The 19115-nt window shown below is 44.2% G+C and overlaps 1 protein-coding gene and 1 pseudogene across 3 annotated transcripts in view; one reads left to right on the top strand and one right to left on the bottom strand.

Moving 5' to 3' along the window:
* Positions 1-7563, bottom strand: part of LOC139367110 (protein DOP1A-like) — a 38257-nt gene extending 30694 nt beyond the window's left edge. For all 3 annotated transcript variants that reach the window (XR_011626845.1, XM_071105166.1, XM_071105174.1), the window contains exons 1-8: positions 7224-7563; positions 5688-5883; positions 5291-5472; positions 4741-4911; positions 4370-4559; positions 3879-3977; positions 3483-3582; positions 786-895 (exon numbers count right to left, since the gene is read on the bottom strand). Coding sequence is in view for 2 of the 3 variants with exons in the window: in XM_071105166.1 (XP_070961267.1) it covers positions 786-895; positions 3483-3582; positions 3879-3977; positions 4370-4559; positions 4741-4911; positions 5291-5472; positions 5688-5825 (990 nt within the window). In the remaining variant the exon portion in view is untranslated. The remainder of the gene's footprint in view (positions 1-785; positions 896-3482; positions 3583-3878; positions 3978-4369; positions 4560-4740; positions 4912-5290; positions 5473-5687; positions 5884-7223) is intronic.
* A 146-nt stretch (positions 7564-7709) lies between these two features.
* LOC139377293 (E3 ubiquitin-protein ligase E3D-like) overlaps positions 7710-19115 on the top strand; it is a 36252-nt pseudogene continuing 24846 nt past the window's right edge.

Genomic DNA, 19115 nt, shown 5'->3' with positions numbered 1-19115 from the left:
CTGGTTGGGATTACATTTTTGGGTTAGGGCCTGGGGACATTTTCCAAGGCAAGTCTTATTTTTGTCCTTCAGTGTGTGTGTGTGTGTGTTTCACGCCTCGTCTAACACAGAAGCGGATGGGTCCGGGGAACAGGCGGTCCCTGCAGTAGCCCCGTTTCCCGGCAGGAGGAGACCCAACAAGTGTCCATGAACAGATGGCAGATGAACAAATTAAAGCCCTGGTCTGTCTGTCCCAACCCCTGGAGTAACAGGACACATCACATGTAGGCCCCGCCATCATAAGGGCCAATGCTGTTGGAGCGTGACAGTGCATTACAAGGGGGAATAGTGTGTGAGTGTGTGATCATGGCCCAGGCACAGAGCAGTATTTCAGAGATCTTCAAAGGGAAGGCCCCTGGGATTAGGAGGGGTGTGGAAGTAGGGGGCTACAGGCATTACAGGCAAACCCCTAAGGGTGTGTGTGTGTAGGTGGGGTGGGGGGTAGTTTAGAGATTAAAAGGGGGCACAGAGGGGAGCAGTAGGGGTCTGAATTTCACCTGCTGAAAAATGGCATTTACCTTGCTCCCTTTCAGACGAACCACTCAAAACTTTGAGGTCTTTGAAAATAATAATTTAAGCGAATAGCTTAGAAAACAGTTTGTCTTGTAAGTGTGTGTTAGCAATCTGTATTTAAAGGCTGAGCAAATGCACATGGAACAGCTTGTTTTGTTTTTGTATGCATTTTTATAAAGGCCGTGTGTGAGTGTAGGGAGGGGGGGGGGGGGTTGTGTGCATACAAGGCGTACCTGGACCAGCATGTCCTTGGAGTAGGTATTGAAATACTGGGTAGCATGGTCCTCAGGGTTGCTCTGTCGCGAGCTGCGAGGGCCTGTCCTCACACCATTGTTGTCAAAGCCTAGGAGCAGAGTACACACACACACACACACACACACACACACACACACAACACAATATGAAGAAAGACAAGGGAGAAGAGGGTGGGGTGAGATTGAGTTACCAGTAATTTTGCAAACAAACAAGCTTTTCTGCGTGTAAAAAAATTAGCCCTGCTTAACCAAGCAGACACTTACCAGCATTTTTTTTAAATCCACAGCGAGTAAGATGCAAATAAGACAAAACAAAGTAGGGAAATAAGCACTGGCATATGACTTGTTACAAGACATGTTACTGCACAAGACATTAATGACCAGATGATCATTCCAACAGGCAAAGTCCAACAGCGCAACTATAATAAGTTGTACAGAACGCATGCAGTGGTATGTATTAGAGGTCGACCGATTATGATTTTTCAACGCCGATACCGATTATTGGAGGACCAAAAAAGTCGATACCGATTAATCGGCCGATTAATTTTATTTTTAATAATGACAATTACAACAATACTGAATAAACACTTATTTTAACTTAATATTATACATCAATAAAATATATTTAGCCTCAAATAAATAATGAAACATGTTAAATTTGGTTTAAATAATGCAAAAACAAAGTATTGGAGAAGAAAGTAAAAGTGCAATATGTGCCATGTAAGAAAGCTAAAGTTTAAGTTCCTTGCTCAGAACATGAGAACATATGAAAGCTGGTGGTTCCTTTTAACATGAGTCTTCAATATTCCCAGGTAAGAAGTTTTAGGTTGTAGTTATTATAGGACTATTTCTCTCTTTACCATTTGTATTTCATTAACCTTTGACTATTGGATGTTCTTATAGGCACTTTAGTATTGCCAGTGTAACAGTATAGCTTCCGTCTCTCTCCTCGCTCCTCCCTGGGCTCGAACCAGGAACACAACGACAACAGCCACCCTCGAAGCAGCGTTACCCATGCAGAGCAAGGGGAACAACTACTAGAAGGCTCAGAGCGAGTGAGGTTTGAAACGCTATTAGCGCGCACTAACTAGCTAGCCATTTCACTTCGGTTACACCAGCCTCATCTCGGGAGTTGATATGCTTGAAGTCATAAACAGCGCAATACTTGAAGCACAACGAAGAGCTGCTGGCAAAACGCACGAAAGTGCTGTTTGAATGAATGTTTACGCGCCTGCTTCTGCCTACCACCACTCTGTAGGATACTTAGATACTTGTATGCTCAGTCAGATTATACATGATACGCTAGATAATATCTAGTAATATCATCAACCATGTGTAGTTAACTAGTGATTATGATTGATTGATTTTTATAAGATAAGTTTAATGCTAGCTAGCAATTTACCTTGGCTTACTGCATTCGCGTGACAGGCACTCCTTGTGGAGTGCAACAAAATCACTAGCCTATGTCAACCTACTATCCCCCATAGAAAAGTTGACCTATTCTATTGGTCATCTTGTCGTTCTGTGCAAGAAAGAAATAGCCTATTCCAAACAGACTCTGGGACAGTTGTGGCACGATAGATCCCATATTCATACAACCTGTAGGTAGGTCTAGGCTACGTAAAAACATATCTATTTTTTAAAGCAATGATTCTGATGCAACAGATCAGAACGTTTAGCTTAAAAATGTTGATAAACTATTATTTATTCACATTATAAGCGCAGCAAAGCAGCACAAGGCAGTAGGTTAGGGGTGAATGTTCGTTCCATAATGCAATTAGTGGGAAAACACCGTTGTCAAAAGCACACCCCACATTCTTGTGGTTTCATGTGACAGAGAGAGGGGAGATCTAATATGCAGCCACTAGCATGGGTTGTTAATATGACTAGGATTGTGTCTTTGGCTACTGGACAATGAAAGAAAGTTGAGAACACCTGCTCTTTTCCATGGAAAGCCATGATACACTAACCAGGTGAATCCAGATGAAGGCTAAGATCCCTTATTGATGTCACTTGTTAAATCCACTTCAAATCAGTGTAGGGGAGGAGACAGGTTAAAGAAGGATTTTAACGCCTTGAGACAATTGAGACATGGATTGTGTATGTGTGCCATTCAGAGGGTGAATGGGCAAGACAAAAAATTGGAGTGCCTTTGAATGGGGTATGGTGGTAGGTGCCAGGCGCACCGGTTTGTGTCAAGAACTGCAACGCTGCTGTGTTTCACGCACAACAGTTTCCCGTGTGTATCAAGAATGGTCCACCAGCCAAAGAACATCCAGCCAACTTGACACAACTAATTGCAAATTGGTGTGACGCGCTGATGAAGCCTGTTTTCGGTTGCCTAAGCCTTTGCTGTAGCAGCAGCTAGCACGCTGTCCGACGGATTCTCTGCTAAAACGCTCTGTATGCTGTACGCATGTGATAAATAGGATACATAACAAATATACTGAACATCGACTGATAAGCATGGCCCATCAAATGTATTTACAAAGACTGGTATTTCCATCAGTGAATAGGCTAAAAAGCATTATTTCACAATGGGTTTATTTTCTTCTTCTCCCAGACAATTTGCCGGTGCCAATTGTATTTATCGGATTTTCCCCAAAAAATGACGCCCAGAACCCGGCTATTACCGCTTAAGGAAAACCATTGTATGTGCGTGAGTGTGTATTTTACCCAGCAGCCAGGCGTACAGTCTGCGGTTGAGTGACATGTCCCTCCTCAGAACCACATGCAGTGCTGCAGAGAGGATCCGAATCATGTCTGGACGGGTGGCCTAGAACAGCAACACACACACAACAAAAGTAAGGAAATAATAGCTGAGGTCAGACGAGTTCTTAATTAGAAGGATGCCGTAATTTGGGCTGTTTGGTCTCTGAGGCACATTGTGCTTCGATGATTGAATGGAGAGGTGAACAGCCAAACAAGCATCCACTGTGAGTCACTGCATGCTCTCTCTCTAACTGAACGTCGGATAGCCTCATCATCAAGAATGGCCAGTTCCCCAAAGTGCTGTGACTGCTGTCTTGTGTGCTGAGCAGTGCTGACAGAGTAGTGCAGATCTGTCCTTACCTGACTCATGTGGAATGGGAAGCAGAAGAGGATCAGGTCCAGGGTGCTCCTCTGGACCAGAACACTGGAGTCCTGCACTGACGTGCTGACTGCCTCCACCTGCAGGGTTCGACACCACACAGGGTTAAATCAAGCCCCATTTACATCTATCTAATGTACTGCAAATACTTTTGTGAATATGTTGAATTTCAGAAAAACCAGACTGGGTTGACTCCTATTGCATTTGTTGCTTGTTCTTGTTCTTCAGGAAAGAAGTAGGGCCCAAAGTTAAAGTTTTTATTTTATTAGGAAAAACTCCTGGACCTACTCAATACAAGTTCACAGGATTTAATATCTCAGTCTGCATCATGAATACACTACTAATGATTTCTAAATGTTCCCCAAACACAGGCACTACAAGCTCTACTTGGTGTGTGCATCTTGGGGGGGGGGGGGGTTGGGATAAAGGAAAAAGACAAGTGTCTCTGAAAATGATTATTCTTTTTGTGTACCATGAGTTCAATGTCGCTGCCCATGACATAGAGCTGGTCCTCCATGGAGAGTTTGCGGTTGAGGTGCAGCAGGACAAAGGTGACCCCGGGCAGGCGCACGGCGGGGCTGGTCAGGATGCTGCCCCACAGGGCGCTGTAGAAGGCCGACTGCTCCACTGCCGCAGCCACCTTCTCTAGCAACATGTTGGTCCTGGAGAGGATTGCATTGAATTGAAATAACTGAATTTCGGTTGCAAATCAAACATACTGAATCCCAGATGATTGAATTGTTACTAAGGTTGATTCTGACTGAATATTTTTTTCCCTTCATAATTAGCAATTCACTTCATTCAATGACATAATTTCTCTTTCTCCAGCCCTCCATCTCTTACCTATCATAGTATTCAGAGCCCTCCTCCAGGCCCGGTAGGACCCCAGTCAGCAGCCCCTGCAGGCCAGGTTTGAGGGTCTTTCCCAGGGGCAGGTAGTATGTCTCATACAGGCCCAGCAGCACCGGCTTCACAGACATAGCAGCATTTGAGAGGAGAGGGAACAGCCCAGAGCTGAAACAGAAAGCAGGGGGCAGGTGTTCGGTGGTGTGGTAATAGAGTAAAGGGGAAATTATATGGCAGATAGGTCAACTGTAGAAAAATATGCCTTATTTTCATTCTCTTACTAGTTCAAAGGAGATGGATTGAGGGTAAGGCCCTGCGATAGACTAGCGTTCTGTCCAGGGGTGTACTTCTACATCATGCTGCCTCACGCTACAGAAACAGGAGAAACCGGCTCCTGCCCTATGGACCATTCTGGCCTGGACAAGGATTATTTACTTACTTTACTAGTTCAAATTCAGTTTATGACATGTTCTCCAGTTACAATAAAGCTACTGTACTTCTCCTACTGTCCTGAACAAGTGTTGACATCCAGTAGCCTAGTCGGTACCTGTAGAGGAAGAGGTCTTTGGCCAGCCTCTTGGGCCCTATGATCTTGAAGATGATCTCGTAGGTCTCCAGGGCCTTGCGATGCACCCCGCTGGGCAGAGCTGGGTGGAGGCATTGAGCCAGACGCTTGCCTATCGTCAGCTTCTTGGGCACCACCTGGTACTTGGCATTGCTTTGCAAAACCTGAGAAAAAGATTCAAACATCAGACGTGGAGTACCAGTGGCCAATCTACAGCTTTCCGCAATAGTGTCGAGTAAAAAAAAAAAAAAAAAGCATTTAGCGCATTAGAGACTATGCAGATCAGGTTTTAATTGCTGATGTGGTCATTGTGTATCCATTCCAAACTAAAATGTACATATGTGAAATATCCAAACACGTAAATGTTTGTGGTCGTTACTTTGTTGAGTTTGCCCAGTGCAGAGATGAGGTCCGCCCATTCGCTAGAGTACTCAAAGTTCTTGAGGGCCTTGTCAACCGCCGCCACATAATTCCTGTACTTGGAGTCACTGAGCAGCTCCACTTCCTCTGCATTCATCCTCCTGGGTGGTTATTCTGCTACTTGTCAACACCAAGCTCACATACACACATCACACCTGGAGTGAATGAGTCGGGGGGGGGGGGAGAGATCATAACTCTGAGTCATAGTGAGTGATTAATCAGAACATTGCGTATGGAAGCTTCATTAGTCTCACACTACATATGTGTCCTTAATGTGCAGGCCAGTGCCAGTCAATCTGTCAGAATGAGAGCATTACAGAGAAGTACATGGATTGATGATGGTGCACAGATGGAGCTGTTTATTGACCAGTCATAAACAAATGACAAATGTTTATTAGGAACAAAGTCTGACGGGGTACAAGAAATTGACACGGTTAGTGTTGGTATGTGAAGAGTGCGTAATCATGAGTGTCTTCTTCCAGACGTCTTAGTGAAACAGATGCCTGTTTCACTAAGACATGGAAGAGGTAGATAGATGGGCGGGCTTCAACAGACGATACAGAAGTCAAGTGAACAGAGAGAGAAAGATGTGTGTGAGAGAGTTGGGTTCCAACTACAATCAAATCAAATAACATTTTAATTGTCACATGCTTTGTAGACAACAAGGTGTAGACTAACAGTAAATGCTTACTTATGGGTCCATTTCCAACCGTGCAGAGTTACAGATTCAAAACAAAAAAACATGGAAATAGTTGCACAGTGAATAGCAAATAAAAATCATGAGTAAAAAATAAACAAAACATGGCTATGTATAGGGAGTTGAAAATAACATGGCTTGATACAGGGAGTACCAGTATCGAATACAATGTCAACCTAGGCAGAAACCTACATTCCTGCCGCCTGGTAATCAGGGAAGGGACAGACCTACGTGGTACGAGTACGTGCATCACATGACAGCCCTGCCAATTGCCTCACAATAAAATGTGTTATTGATGGGGTGGGCGACACAGGAAACTAAATGACAGCCCTAGTCTTTGTACTTGCTGCAATATGGATCTGTAGTTAGTTGACAAGAGAGCCTAATTTCATAATGACACCAACTAGATATTGACAAGAACTATATAATGATATGCAAATTATATAACGCAAGCTCAAACTAGCTAGCAAGTCACCTATTTAAAAAGATGGAGACAAGACAAGTGTTATTTCGAAGGCAGACGACGTTATACACTTTTCAAGGCAGCTAAAAATAACTCGCAACCAAACTTGAATGACATCACCTATCGTAATAAGTTAGCTAACTAACTCAGTCAAGGCATGGAACCAACACCCAGATGGTTACAATAGTACCATGTAACTTAGTTCGCTGTAACGTTACAGCCTGCAACGACTAGCTTTGGGACACATTCTCAGACAGACTAACTCCCGATGTTGTGTCCCAAAGCTAGCAACGACAGTTATTTCTCGGCCGTGACAATCATCGATAAATGCTTACCGTTAGTAGGATATTTGAAAACCTCTATCACTAAATTATTTATCCAACTTGACGAATGGGAAAAAAAAATAAAAAATCAGTCTGCGCTATTGGCACAGTGGGAAATGTATCCTTGCTAGCTAACGGTATGATAGAAATGCCCGTGTTGCTGTTGCCGGCCCCCGTCGTCGAATCAGTTAAACCGTGGCACTTGTCAAGTAAGCACACAACGCTCACGGGTCAGATAATAACGTGTATCCTACATATTCTGAGATAGCGATGTCTTGACCTTTATTATTGAATAACAAACTACCATCAAAACCACACCTGCCCTACGTTCAGGTTCACAAAGCCCAAACAATCCCGTTTACAGCTGTCCCAGACTGCATTGCAGATTGTTGCACGTCTACTTCATTTGTCCGACTGCAATCCATCCTAGCGATATAGAAGTTCCGGCTCTTGTTGATAGCTCGTCAAATATATGCCTTAGAAGTCTTCACTGTTTTAAATTGATAGGCTGATGATTTTTATTGCTACATTTACTTTAATTCACCATACTGACAATCAGATGTACACAGCCATTTCGTTATCTCTGTTAAAGCAAAAAAGTAAACTGCACGTGTCTTTGTTATTAAATGTTAGCCATTGCGAGTACCAGAAGTACATAGAAGAAAAAGACAGACACACCATGGGAGAAAATACCAAAGGAGCTGGGGACCCCAGTGGGGTGTTTATCGAACTAAGGAAGCAGTTGCAAAGTGGTTTTCTTTTTCTCCGGTAATTATTTGCGGAATAGTTAGCAAGCACTAGCTAGGTAACGTTAGCTAGTCTTAGCTAATGTCAGCTAGTTGTGCTAACGTTCGCAGGACAGGACAGAGGTGCGTTCGTGCCGTGCACAAATTCTCGCAGAACAAACGCAAAGAAAGGGATTCAACATCTCAAGCAAGGACCACACACTTATGGGATATTTATGACATCAACTCCGGGCCCTGCATCACAAAAACTTAACCAGGACCTGGCTTTAGTCCCGATTGATTTTGGGTCAACCCCGAATCTTTTTCATCCAACGGTTATAATCAGGGGTGTAGTGTGGCTGGTGACACTTCTCAGAATAGTGATATTTCTCGCAAGATCACTTAATGATTCATTAGTATTCTACATAACACACCAACCATAATAGCATATATAATGTCAGGCTACTGTTATACCAAAAACACCACGTAATTGTTTATGTCAATTTAGGATGATTGTGCTGAAGTTGTTGCATTTTTGTTCTCATGCTGTGGCTGTGTTTAACTCCATCTGCTAGAAAATTCGATTAGACAGTAGTTAGGCCGGTGACCCACCTTTACATCATTCAAGATTGAAATGCATATTGCCATGAAACTGATTGGATCGAATGGTTGGCATGCATGCAGCATGTACGTTTCACGTGTAAAACGTGAATAATTATCATTCACGATTGACAGTGATGACGGCCTAATTTATAATAAAGTAGGCATAATGTGGAGTTTTAGGATTTAAAAAATATAACATTTTCCTTGAGCTACTTACAGTATGTGTAGGCAATCGTGCAATTTGGATTATGCATTGTATGTATATTATAAAATGATCTTATACAATGTCGGTACATACTTTCATTCAGAAATGATGACGTAATAATAATGCAAAATTGTGGTCCTGTAGGCAAGCTAAAAAAAAATATCACTACACCGCTGGTTATAATAAATGTAACGCAATTGCCATGTGTGGTCAACTGATAATACCAGCACCGTTTTGATTGAGAACAGAGTCGTTGCGCTGTTTTGAGACACGCCTGGGAACTCATCTTGATAAATCAATCAATGTCCGATTTTTGTTTTCAGTGAATCTCCGTTTGGATATTTGGTTACATTTATGCTTGGAAATATTAGCTAAAATGAGGTGAGTGCACATGATCTTTAGTCTAGCAATTGAAAGCAATCCAGAACTTCTCTACACACACATTAGGCCTATAGCCCAACTTTTCTGATGCATTTCAGTCACATAGCCTACTGATGCAAATACACGTGTACACTTTTCCCATAGGCTATTCAAGGCATTTGACATATTTTCTTATAGGTTAAAAGGATGCCTTCTATAACAGTGTAGCTGAAACCACTATTGGCTTCATTGACTTTCTGAATTTATTATCTTGTAATAGGCTAGGCTACTTGCTGATATATCATTGTTACAGTAGGCCTACCTTCACAATAACCTCATAGGATTATTGACCACGATCAATTGAATTAATAAGAAGAAGTGTTCATTATTTGGCCTTGGAAAATACAGCGCGCTGCAGGAAGGTGCGCTCGAAGTGCTGCAGTTAAATTGAAATGAATGTGCCAATTATGTAACTACTCCCGTCTCTACAGAAATAAATGAAATCGTTGAAAATACTACACCAGAGAGCATAATATAGCCATAGATGATCAATATCTCTCTTCTTTTTTTATGCTGTTGACTGTGTTTTGTCACATGAGCGCCAAGGCTGCAGCCCAGGCGCCAAATATCAAACCGCCGACTGTTGTAGCTATCAATGAACAGCATATTTGTATATATATATATATATATATATATCAAAATACAATTGCGGGAAAAATCTGTTTGGATAAGTGAGTGCCACCAGAAAGTTGGTGTACTTTAATTTCCTCATATTGTAGGCCTAAAATATGTGTATCCTCTCTTTTCACAGGCCTATGCTATTGGTTGGGTTTAAGACATGGGCAGTTCGTTTTATTGATCTCAGTAGGCCTATTTCAACATCAAACTTGCCATTTTGATCATTTGTGTGGTATAAAAAATATGATTCATATCTCCAGTCATATAAAATCATGTAGAATTGCAGGAAGTTATATTAGAAAAGGGCCTCTTTTTCTCCTCTGACCTTACAACCCTCTCAGCCCCTGCTCTTCAGATATGACCCCCGAATGTTAGGAAACAGGTGATGGCCCTGCCCTTACATCACATATATTGGGCCAACATGTTCTCATGGATGTAATGCTATATTTTGACACCAGTTGTAGGAAATGAACAGTTTCACATTGGGCTATTTTTTTGTTTAGTTGATATTATATAATGAAATGGGCCATTCCAGCTGTGACAGCTAGTCAGACTTAACATGGACTTGAGTCCATAAAACATGCTCTTAAGTCAAAATGTTTAGTTTTAATAGGGCCCTAATGCTGCATTTGGACTGTTAACAAAAACAGCGTGAGATAAGTTGACTTAAGATGGACTTAAAACAAAATATTTTGACTTAAGTCCATGTTTTATGGACCTAAGTCCATGTTAAGTCTGCTTATCTCAAATTTGAATCGGACCCTAATTAATCTTTTCATCTCTGAGAATAAATGTATACTCTTCTCACTTAATGCTGCTTTTCGACTGTAACACCAGTGTTATACAAGTGTATACACCCTTCTGTGATACTTGGGAAATTGTGTTTCCACTGTTCCACAGGGCTGACAGTGAGGACTTGTGAAGAGCAGAATCAACAACCTCTGCATAGGTTATCAAAACAGTTGCTTTGTGAGAAGGTGTTAAAGTTCACAGTTAGCCATTGTTATGTAAACACAATTTGAAAAGTACCAGTGGCCTGGCTTTTGCCCCAAGTGAGAGCAGGCCTGCCGGAGCCATGGCCCATTGAGACACGGTAGATGGAAACAGAAAAGTCCCCTAAATGTGTTACAGTTTATTGGTGTGGGATTCTGTAGGTTAGGCCTATAGCCTAGTCTGTGCTTCGCTGCATAGCCTAATTGTTCTATAGTTGGATAATATCTTGTAAAAAAAAAAGCAGGTTTTACTGGTTAGAGACCCTTGTTTTACCAATCGCTTGTGTATTGTCTGGTGAGGCAGTAGTAGCCTAAATATCTAATTGTAGACAGAATAATTTAGAGCAAATCTGATGATGGTTCCTTCCAGTTGTTTGTTGTTGCTTCCTCCACTCGGTTGGAAGTGAGAAAATCCAATGCAGCTGACCCAAGTCTTTAAAGCTGTCTTTGCTGGGAAATATGTTTTTCTTCCTGGGGGACAGCAGTTGTGTCAAGCATGGACAGAGACACATTGCATGGCTAGTGAAAATAATTGCATCGAACCAAGAGATTGAGCAGAGGGCAACATATCATCCATGCATGAGTGCATCATGGGTATCGCTTCGAGGGGGACTTTTTCTCTATTAGATAAACATTGTACATGCTTTTTCCCCTACCCACCACTCTTTATTTCTTCCTTCATTTCTCTTTCTTACACACACACACAATATAAATCTCTTTATTTCTCTCTCCCTCTCTCCCTTCAGTTGGCCTACAGCTCGTTTCCGTTCTTCCTTCAGAGCAGTGAGTGCATCCTCTCTCTTTGCAAGTTTTCCTCTAACTCATTAGACTTCTACTTTGAGCTGAGACGGCAACAGGCAGGAGGTAGAGGGGGATAAGGACAGGTTGGAAGGTTATGATAAATGACTTCAGTACTGTCACACACACACACACTGGTCTACCATTCACTTGTTTATCATCCACTTGTCAAGGAACGTGGTCTCATTTGGCTCGTAGCCATTGTGCAGAAGTCTACCATTATGCTGAGTCATTAATCCAATTGTATATGTTTTGTTACCAGGTTTACCTGTGCTTAGAAAAATTAAGACACTCTCTGTCTGTCCCTCCCCCAGGAGAGATGTGGCTAAGAGCTATGCAGAGGTGAGAGTTACAGGAGGAGATTCGACCCTCCACATCCGGACTCCTCGGGTCCTGCTAATCATGGAGCTGCCAGCAGGGGTCAGCCTCGTGGAGGGCTCCTGCAGGGAGGCACCTGGAACAGGAGATGAGATACACTTCAGAATGCGCCTCAATGTGGACCAGCACACAGATGTCACAGGGAATGGTGAGGCTAGCTGTATGGACGACACTCAAAAATAAATGTGTGCACGTACGCACACACAGAGAGACAGAGAATTACCACCATGTCAATGTATGTTTCTCACATAGCCTAATTACCATCTCCACTTCAGGCAAGATGGAACAGTATCAGCAGATAATTTGTTATTTATATAATTTATTCTCATCTGGCTTGAGTCGGTTAGTCCGTGGCTGTGAAGCCTTCCCTCAAACTGAAACAGTGGAGGAGTCCTCCTGTGTGCTCTCTGAAGCCTGATCAGCCCACACAGTACTGATCTATAAAGGACTGAGTCATCGGCTCAGTAATTGGCCCGTCATGTCTGGTGCATAAAGCTACACACACTGATAGATATACAGACAATGTGAATATTTGACCTGAATCAGCTGTAACTTGATTTTCCTAATGGGTAGTCTGGGTAGCCATTTGATTAGATGCTCAGGAGTCTTATGGCTTGGGGGTAGAAGCTGTTTGGAAGCCTCTTGGACCTAGACGTGGCGCACCGGTACCGCTTGCCGTGCAGTAGCAGAGAGAACAGTCTATGACTAGGGTGGCTGTAGTCTTTTGACAATTTATAGGGCCTCCCTAACATTGGTGCGGCTGGATATGTTGCCCTCTGACACCGCCTGGTATAGAGGTCCTGGATGGCAGGAAGCTTGGCCCCAGTGATGTACTGGGTCGTACGCACTATCCACTGTAGTGCCTTGCGGTCGGAGGCCGAGCAGTTGCCATACCAGGCAGTGATGCAACCATGCTCTCGATGGTGCAGATGTAGAACCTTTTGAGGATCTGAGGACCATGCCAAATATTCTCCTCGGGGGGAATAGGTATTGCCGTGCCCTCTTCACGACTGTCTTGGTGTGCTTGGACCATGTTAGTTTGTTGGTGATGTGGACACCAAGTAACTTGAAGCTCTCAACCTACAGCCCCATCGATGAGAATGGGGGCATGCTCGGTCCTCCTCTTCTTTCTTTTTTTTTTTTTTTTGTGTGTGAATTTTACCCCCTTTTCTCCCCAATTTCTCCCCAATTTTGGTATCCAATTGTTAGTAGCTACTATCTTGTCTCATCGTTACAACTCCCTTACGGGCTCAGGAGAGACGAAGGTTGAGAGTCATGCGTCCTCCGATACACAACCCAACCAAGCCGCACTGCTTCTTAACATAGCGCGCATCCAACCCGGAAGCCAGCCGCACCAATGTGTCGGAGGAAACACCGTGCACCTGGCGACCTTGGTTAGCACGCACTGCGCCCGGCCCGCCACGGGAGTCGCTGGTGCGCGATGAGACAAGGATATCCCTACCGGCCAAGCCCTCCCTAACCCGCACGACGCTAGGCCAATTGTGCGTCGGCCCACGGACCTCCTGGTCGCGGCCGGTTACGACAGAGCCTGGGAGCGAACCCAGAGTCTCTGCTGGCTCTGCAGTACAGCGCCCTTAACCACTGCACCACCCGCGAGGTCCGGTCCTCCTTTTCTTGTAGTCTGCAATAATCTCCTTTGTCTTGATCACGTTGAGGGAGAGGTTGTTGTCCTGGCACCAGTCTGTTTTCTTCTGTTTGGTGTCCAATGAATACACCCCAGGTTTACTTTGTCTCACTCATCAGATCTGGCTTATATTAACTGTAGTCATTGCAGCACTAACCTGGGAACCAGAGGAGATTGCTCCCATGTCTCTCTCCCTATCCATATACACAAAAAGTCTGATCTAGGGGGCAAAAGTCGATAAACACTGCGGTGGTGGCGGACTGGCGGTGGTGAAATCAGCTTGGCAGAAAGCTGGCATTTAATCTGTTTTTGAGCACTCCTTCTCTGAAATGCTTTTTGGATATGGGCCCAGACCCCAGGCCTTCATCTCCCTGCCTTTGTTCCCTCTGTGTGTTTTATGGTGTGAGGGAGTAATTTAGCGCCCCACCCAACGGCTCAGCCGACACAACACAAGGGGGGGGGGGTAATTCATTGACAAATCCAATCAAAAACAGATTGATTGGCAGCTTTCTTCCCAGCTTCTTTCACCACCGCCAGTCCGCCACCACCCCGGTGTTTATCGACTTTTGCTCCGTCTCTAGGTGAAGCTCTTTTCCGCCGATAGAGTTGTTTATGTTTTCTGTGGCTACTCTCTCCTGACAGGGGCCCTGGGGAGTGTGATGGAGAGGCTGCTGGTCCAAGAGAGTTATTGCTTCCACTGCCAGTCCTGTGGGACCAGGGTGCTGGAGGAGAGGTGAGACGACCACGAGAAGGAAGTTGGTTTGTTGGTTAATTTACGTCCTCCGTTCAGACACAGGAAGTGATGCCGCTCACAGTAGTGGAGAAGATGGGTTCAGTGAGGGAGATGGATGGCTGTTTGAGCTAGAGGACAGTGCTGTGTTCTGTCTCAGCTCATCTCCCAATGTCATGGAGACATTGGTTAGGGGGATACATGCACACCCACACACATCTGCTTAGGGAATACATATATTTGTGACATTATGTCATGGAAAATGGGTAGAACTGGAATATTGCCCAGCTTTCCCTGTTGCGCATCACTTTGATGTTTGTTAGATACATCATTTTGACGTTTCACCTCGCTCTCACTCCCCCCCCCCAATGTGCTGTATACCTACCAAAAAGTAAAGCTACATTTTCAAAAGTTTCCCTCATGTTTGGAAAGTGTACTGTAGTTACATGAGCAGTGTATGTGCTTCAGGCTCATTGTTAGTGGGAGACTGTATCTGTTTACCCCCCATCCCTCTGGGCCCGAGACTGGCAGGAGGAGATGGACACATTCTACTTCACTACCAGCAGCAGCTAGCAGCACTCCCTTTTAGAGAGGAAACTTGGGGAGGCGGGCAGACAGGCAGCACATCAACACTTATCGTGAGCCACTTTAGCCCGAGCTTACAGCCAGGCCTCTCTCTCTCTCTCTCCATCACTATCTGGAGTGGGATTGATTTCCCTTTCCATCTATTAGTCACTATCTGTGGCTCAGCCTGGGCCTTTTAGTGTGGTTGTGGTTGAGTGGATGGGAAGTGGAAAGAGAGATGAGGAGAGGAATTCTGCCTGCCCATTGCTCTCTCCTCTTTTTAGGCTGTTTGATTGCAGTTATCGATTTCCGTTTTGGAGGAACTTAAATTAGAACTGTGTGTTCTTGTCTTTAGCTTTATTTAGTATTTTTCTGTTATTTTTTGTAGAAACCCAACCGCAGGCGTACACTTGTCTCCTATAAGAGTTGTACAGCCGGCCTGGGAGAGGCTGTGGCACCAGGTACATAACAGTCATTATAGAATAGATACAGTATATTGTCAATTTTTTCAACGGGAATTTATTGATTTGATGTCATAATACCCAAAACCCCACGCACACACACACACACACACACACATACACACAAACACACACTGGTTGGGAGCAGCACAGCGTCTGCCTCAGAGCGGCACAACCAGAGCAATTTTAGTGCTTAAGTTCCTTGCTCACGGGCACAAAGGCAGTGAATGGCATGAGATCAGCAGCCCTTCGTTTGCCAGTTCAATTACCAACTTTTATCATCTACCCCGGGGCTTGAACCATAATGAAGTTACATTGCATTAGGAAAGATGCCCCTGAAAGTCTACATCACAGAGGTGACGGTGAGACCCAGTGTGGGAGACAGCCAGTTTGATACCTCGCTAGACAGGTAACTATGCTGATGCTTCTCAGACTGGTGCATGTTGCTGTAACATCTGTGGATACTCATCATCATACGGATACTCAGCTACTCAAAGTGCAAATCAATGGAAATGTATCGTTCTTCATGATGCAGATGCCGGATATGACCTTTTGTTACTACAATGCCAATGAGATGTAGAATATTATTTTAGACACAGGAAGGTAGAATTCATAATGATGGTTATCCATGCCCTACTCTTCCACAGGTCACTGTTCCTGGAACAGACCATAGCTGCCAGACTGGTGGAGCTGTCCTCCTCACAGAGCGTGTTTCATTTCTCTATCCAGACCCCAGATGGAAAAGCCTTCATATTGGTAAGAGGTGTGAACGTGCGTGCATATGTGTGAGCGAGAGCGCTTGAAATATGTGAGGTAGAGACGGCGTTTGCATTGGTGAAATGTGTGTGGCTTTAACAGAGCGGATGTGAAGTGTTCAATGACTTCTTCTGATCCTCAGCTCTGGCTCCTGAACAGTGACTCCCTCATCGTCTCTCTCTCTGCCACTATGTCATCGGCTGTCAGAGGTGATGCTGTCACCTCTCCCGGCCACCGCCAGTGTTCTGAGTGTCAATCACCCACTAAGGCTGGCAGCGCCGTCAAAGCACTGGCAGCACACACCAAGAGTGAGATATAGCCTACTTGCTAATCTCCTGCTGAATGTCAGCCTCTGCATTTCTGCTAAAGTATGTTTTTATTTATTCTAAAATTGTGTTTTGCAACTGAGAACAGAAATGAGTCACAGATAGATGTGGTGGCTGCTCCATTGTTTCTCCATGCCGAGTTCCCCGCAGGAGGGTTCTTCACTTCGGTTACGATTTCCTTCTTCACCTTAGAGGAGTCTGGTTTTGCTTTGTAGGATGTGACAGCCCCTCCAGCAGACTGGCAGCCGAGCTGTAATTAACAAACTGTAGATGAAAGGAGAGGACTCCACTCCTATCCGCACGGCACTACAGTACAGCGTAACTCAGCGCATCACATCGGTGCTGTTAACTGCATGTAGGATAGGAAATTGCCTGCTGTTTTAAGTATGACAGGAGGTATTCAGGGGTATTCAAATCTGTATTCAAATCTGGACCTCGAAGCCAGTTCCACTGCTGATTTTCATTCTTCCCATCTAAATCAGGGACTGGTTTAGACCTGGGACACCAGGTGGTTGGAATTAAATATCAGGTAAGAACAGATAGCCTGCAATACTCTGGAAATCCAGGCTCGGATTTGAATACACGAACACCCTACGCCAAGGCTCTCCAACCCTGTACCTGGAGAGCTACCATCCTGTAGGTTTTCCCTCCAACCTTAGCATGCAGGTTGATAATTAGTAGGTTGATAAGCTAAATCAGGTTAGTTACAACTGGGGTTGGAGCGAAAACCTACAGGAGGTTAGCTCTCCAGGAACAGGGTTGGAGAGCCCTGACCTACACTAGCTTAAAATGGATCACCCCTCCAACATTTCGGGAAGAAAACAGCGTGGCTATTGGCTGACACAGCTTATATGAAGGTGGGGAAGTGGTAGAGAAACATCTGTTTCATCTAGGCCTAACGTTACATACTGTTACATATGAGACATTTATCCCTGACCATGTTTTAATTCAGCCGTGTCACGGAACACCGTCTGTCTTGGTTGAACGTACTGGAGGTGACGTGGTGTTTGTTGGAGATGCACGCCAGTAATGTGTCTATAATTGGTGGGATAATTGTTCGAGCCTCTGCTTAATTTAATTGTGGCTGTCACTGAGGGCAATGACTTGATTAGTATAGAGTTGACGACTGCAGAACTAATCTAATTTATTACCAGGGGTGTACTCATTAGTACAAACTGTCGAAAACATTTTTTTGCAATGAATACGAGGGTTTCTTATTGGACAAGGTCAGGTTAGTCCCTCCCTGTTTCAGCCATTTGCTTCTGTTTGAACAATGGCTCCTCAACACTACACCCCAGGTGGACTTGGGTAACTGTTGAAGTGTTATGACCAGCGCTGCATGTGTTATGCTTTTCTTTACTGGAAAAGCAGTTGTATTCACTGTATACTAAGTGAGTGTTACTTTCGATACTAAGGGCTTATCAGCATTTTAACTCAGTGTCTCTCACAGGGCTACTGCACAGATGGACAAATGTAATGAAAATAACTGGATCGCTTCCACAGCCTGTGACAGGGAATCAATCTCTCCCTCACTTTCTCATTCCTCCATCCCTTTCAAACTCTCGCTGTTCAACATTACCCAGTGGTATATTCAAATTATTTGATTAACATCATAACACTTCAAACTGGGATTTATGTCCTCTTGCCTAGAAGATGTGAACCTCTGAGAGATATTTGACTTATGTATTACTCTGACTGATGCAGTGCTGTACAATTTTTCTTCATGTCTTTCTCTCGGTCTCGTTATTTTTTTTTACATTTCTTTGTCTCTTTCTCTCGCTATCCCTTATCTCTGTGTGTGTCCAGTGTTGTAGACACCTGGGAGAAGGACATCGGTGTCCACCCCCTAGACCTGCCTCAGACCACGTGCCAGGAGCTGTTGTCGGTGCTGACAGCCAGTACTTCCTGTCTCCCTCTGTCGCTGCATTCCATGAACTCCTACCAGGTAACAGGGCCTCTGGGTAATGTAGGCAGAGCTTCTCCCCTTGGCAGGAGGAGCATGCCACTGTTTGATTCCATATTGCTGCTATCCATTATTTACAGCCTCTGCCTAGTAGCTATCGTTGCACCCATTTTTTAAGCTCATTTTCTGAGAGAGGTCCAGAAGGATTTTTTGACACAGTTTTTTGACACATCTTTAGAGGATGCTGGAGCACCGCCAATACTGTTGGGCAGTCTAACTTATTAGTGCACACAAAAACAGTCTCCTCTACAGTACAAAAGGGAGAGTTTTCTTGCACCAAGGCAAGACTTGGAGGTGTGAACTTTTGCTGACCTCACCAGGGACTCTCCAAAGACTTTCCAGACAGTTGCACAGTAATTACCAGCATTGTCTCATCCCTGCCTCTTTACCTGTCACAGGAGCACTCACCTGAGAGCAAGACGTATAGTTGAAGAAGTTGAAGTAGCCTAACATCCACAAAACATATGAAAAATAACAAACATTTGAGCTCCTGCATATTTAGTGTGGCTGTAAATAAGGCCTCAGGCTCCTGTCTCATTATATAGTTATCATGACTCTGGGTCCTTTGATTAAAATGCTTTCTACTTACTGTTCTCGCTTCCCACCACTACTACAGTGCCAAACCTCTACGAGACTGCTTATTACGTTTAAGAGCTCCCCTCTCTCTCTCTCTCTCTCTCCCTCTCTCCCAGGCTCTGCAATCTCATATTTTGTGTTCCT

This window comes from Oncorhynchus clarkii, chromosome 2, assembly GCF_045791955.1.
Source record: "Oncorhynchus clarkii lewisi isolate Uvic-CL-2024 chromosome 2, UVic_Ocla_1.0, whole genome shotgun sequence".
NCBI lineage: Eukaryota > Metazoa > Chordata > Actinopteri > Salmoniformes > Salmonidae > Oncorhynchus > Oncorhynchus clarkii.
This window is presented reverse-complemented; position numbering and strand designations above follow the sequence as displayed.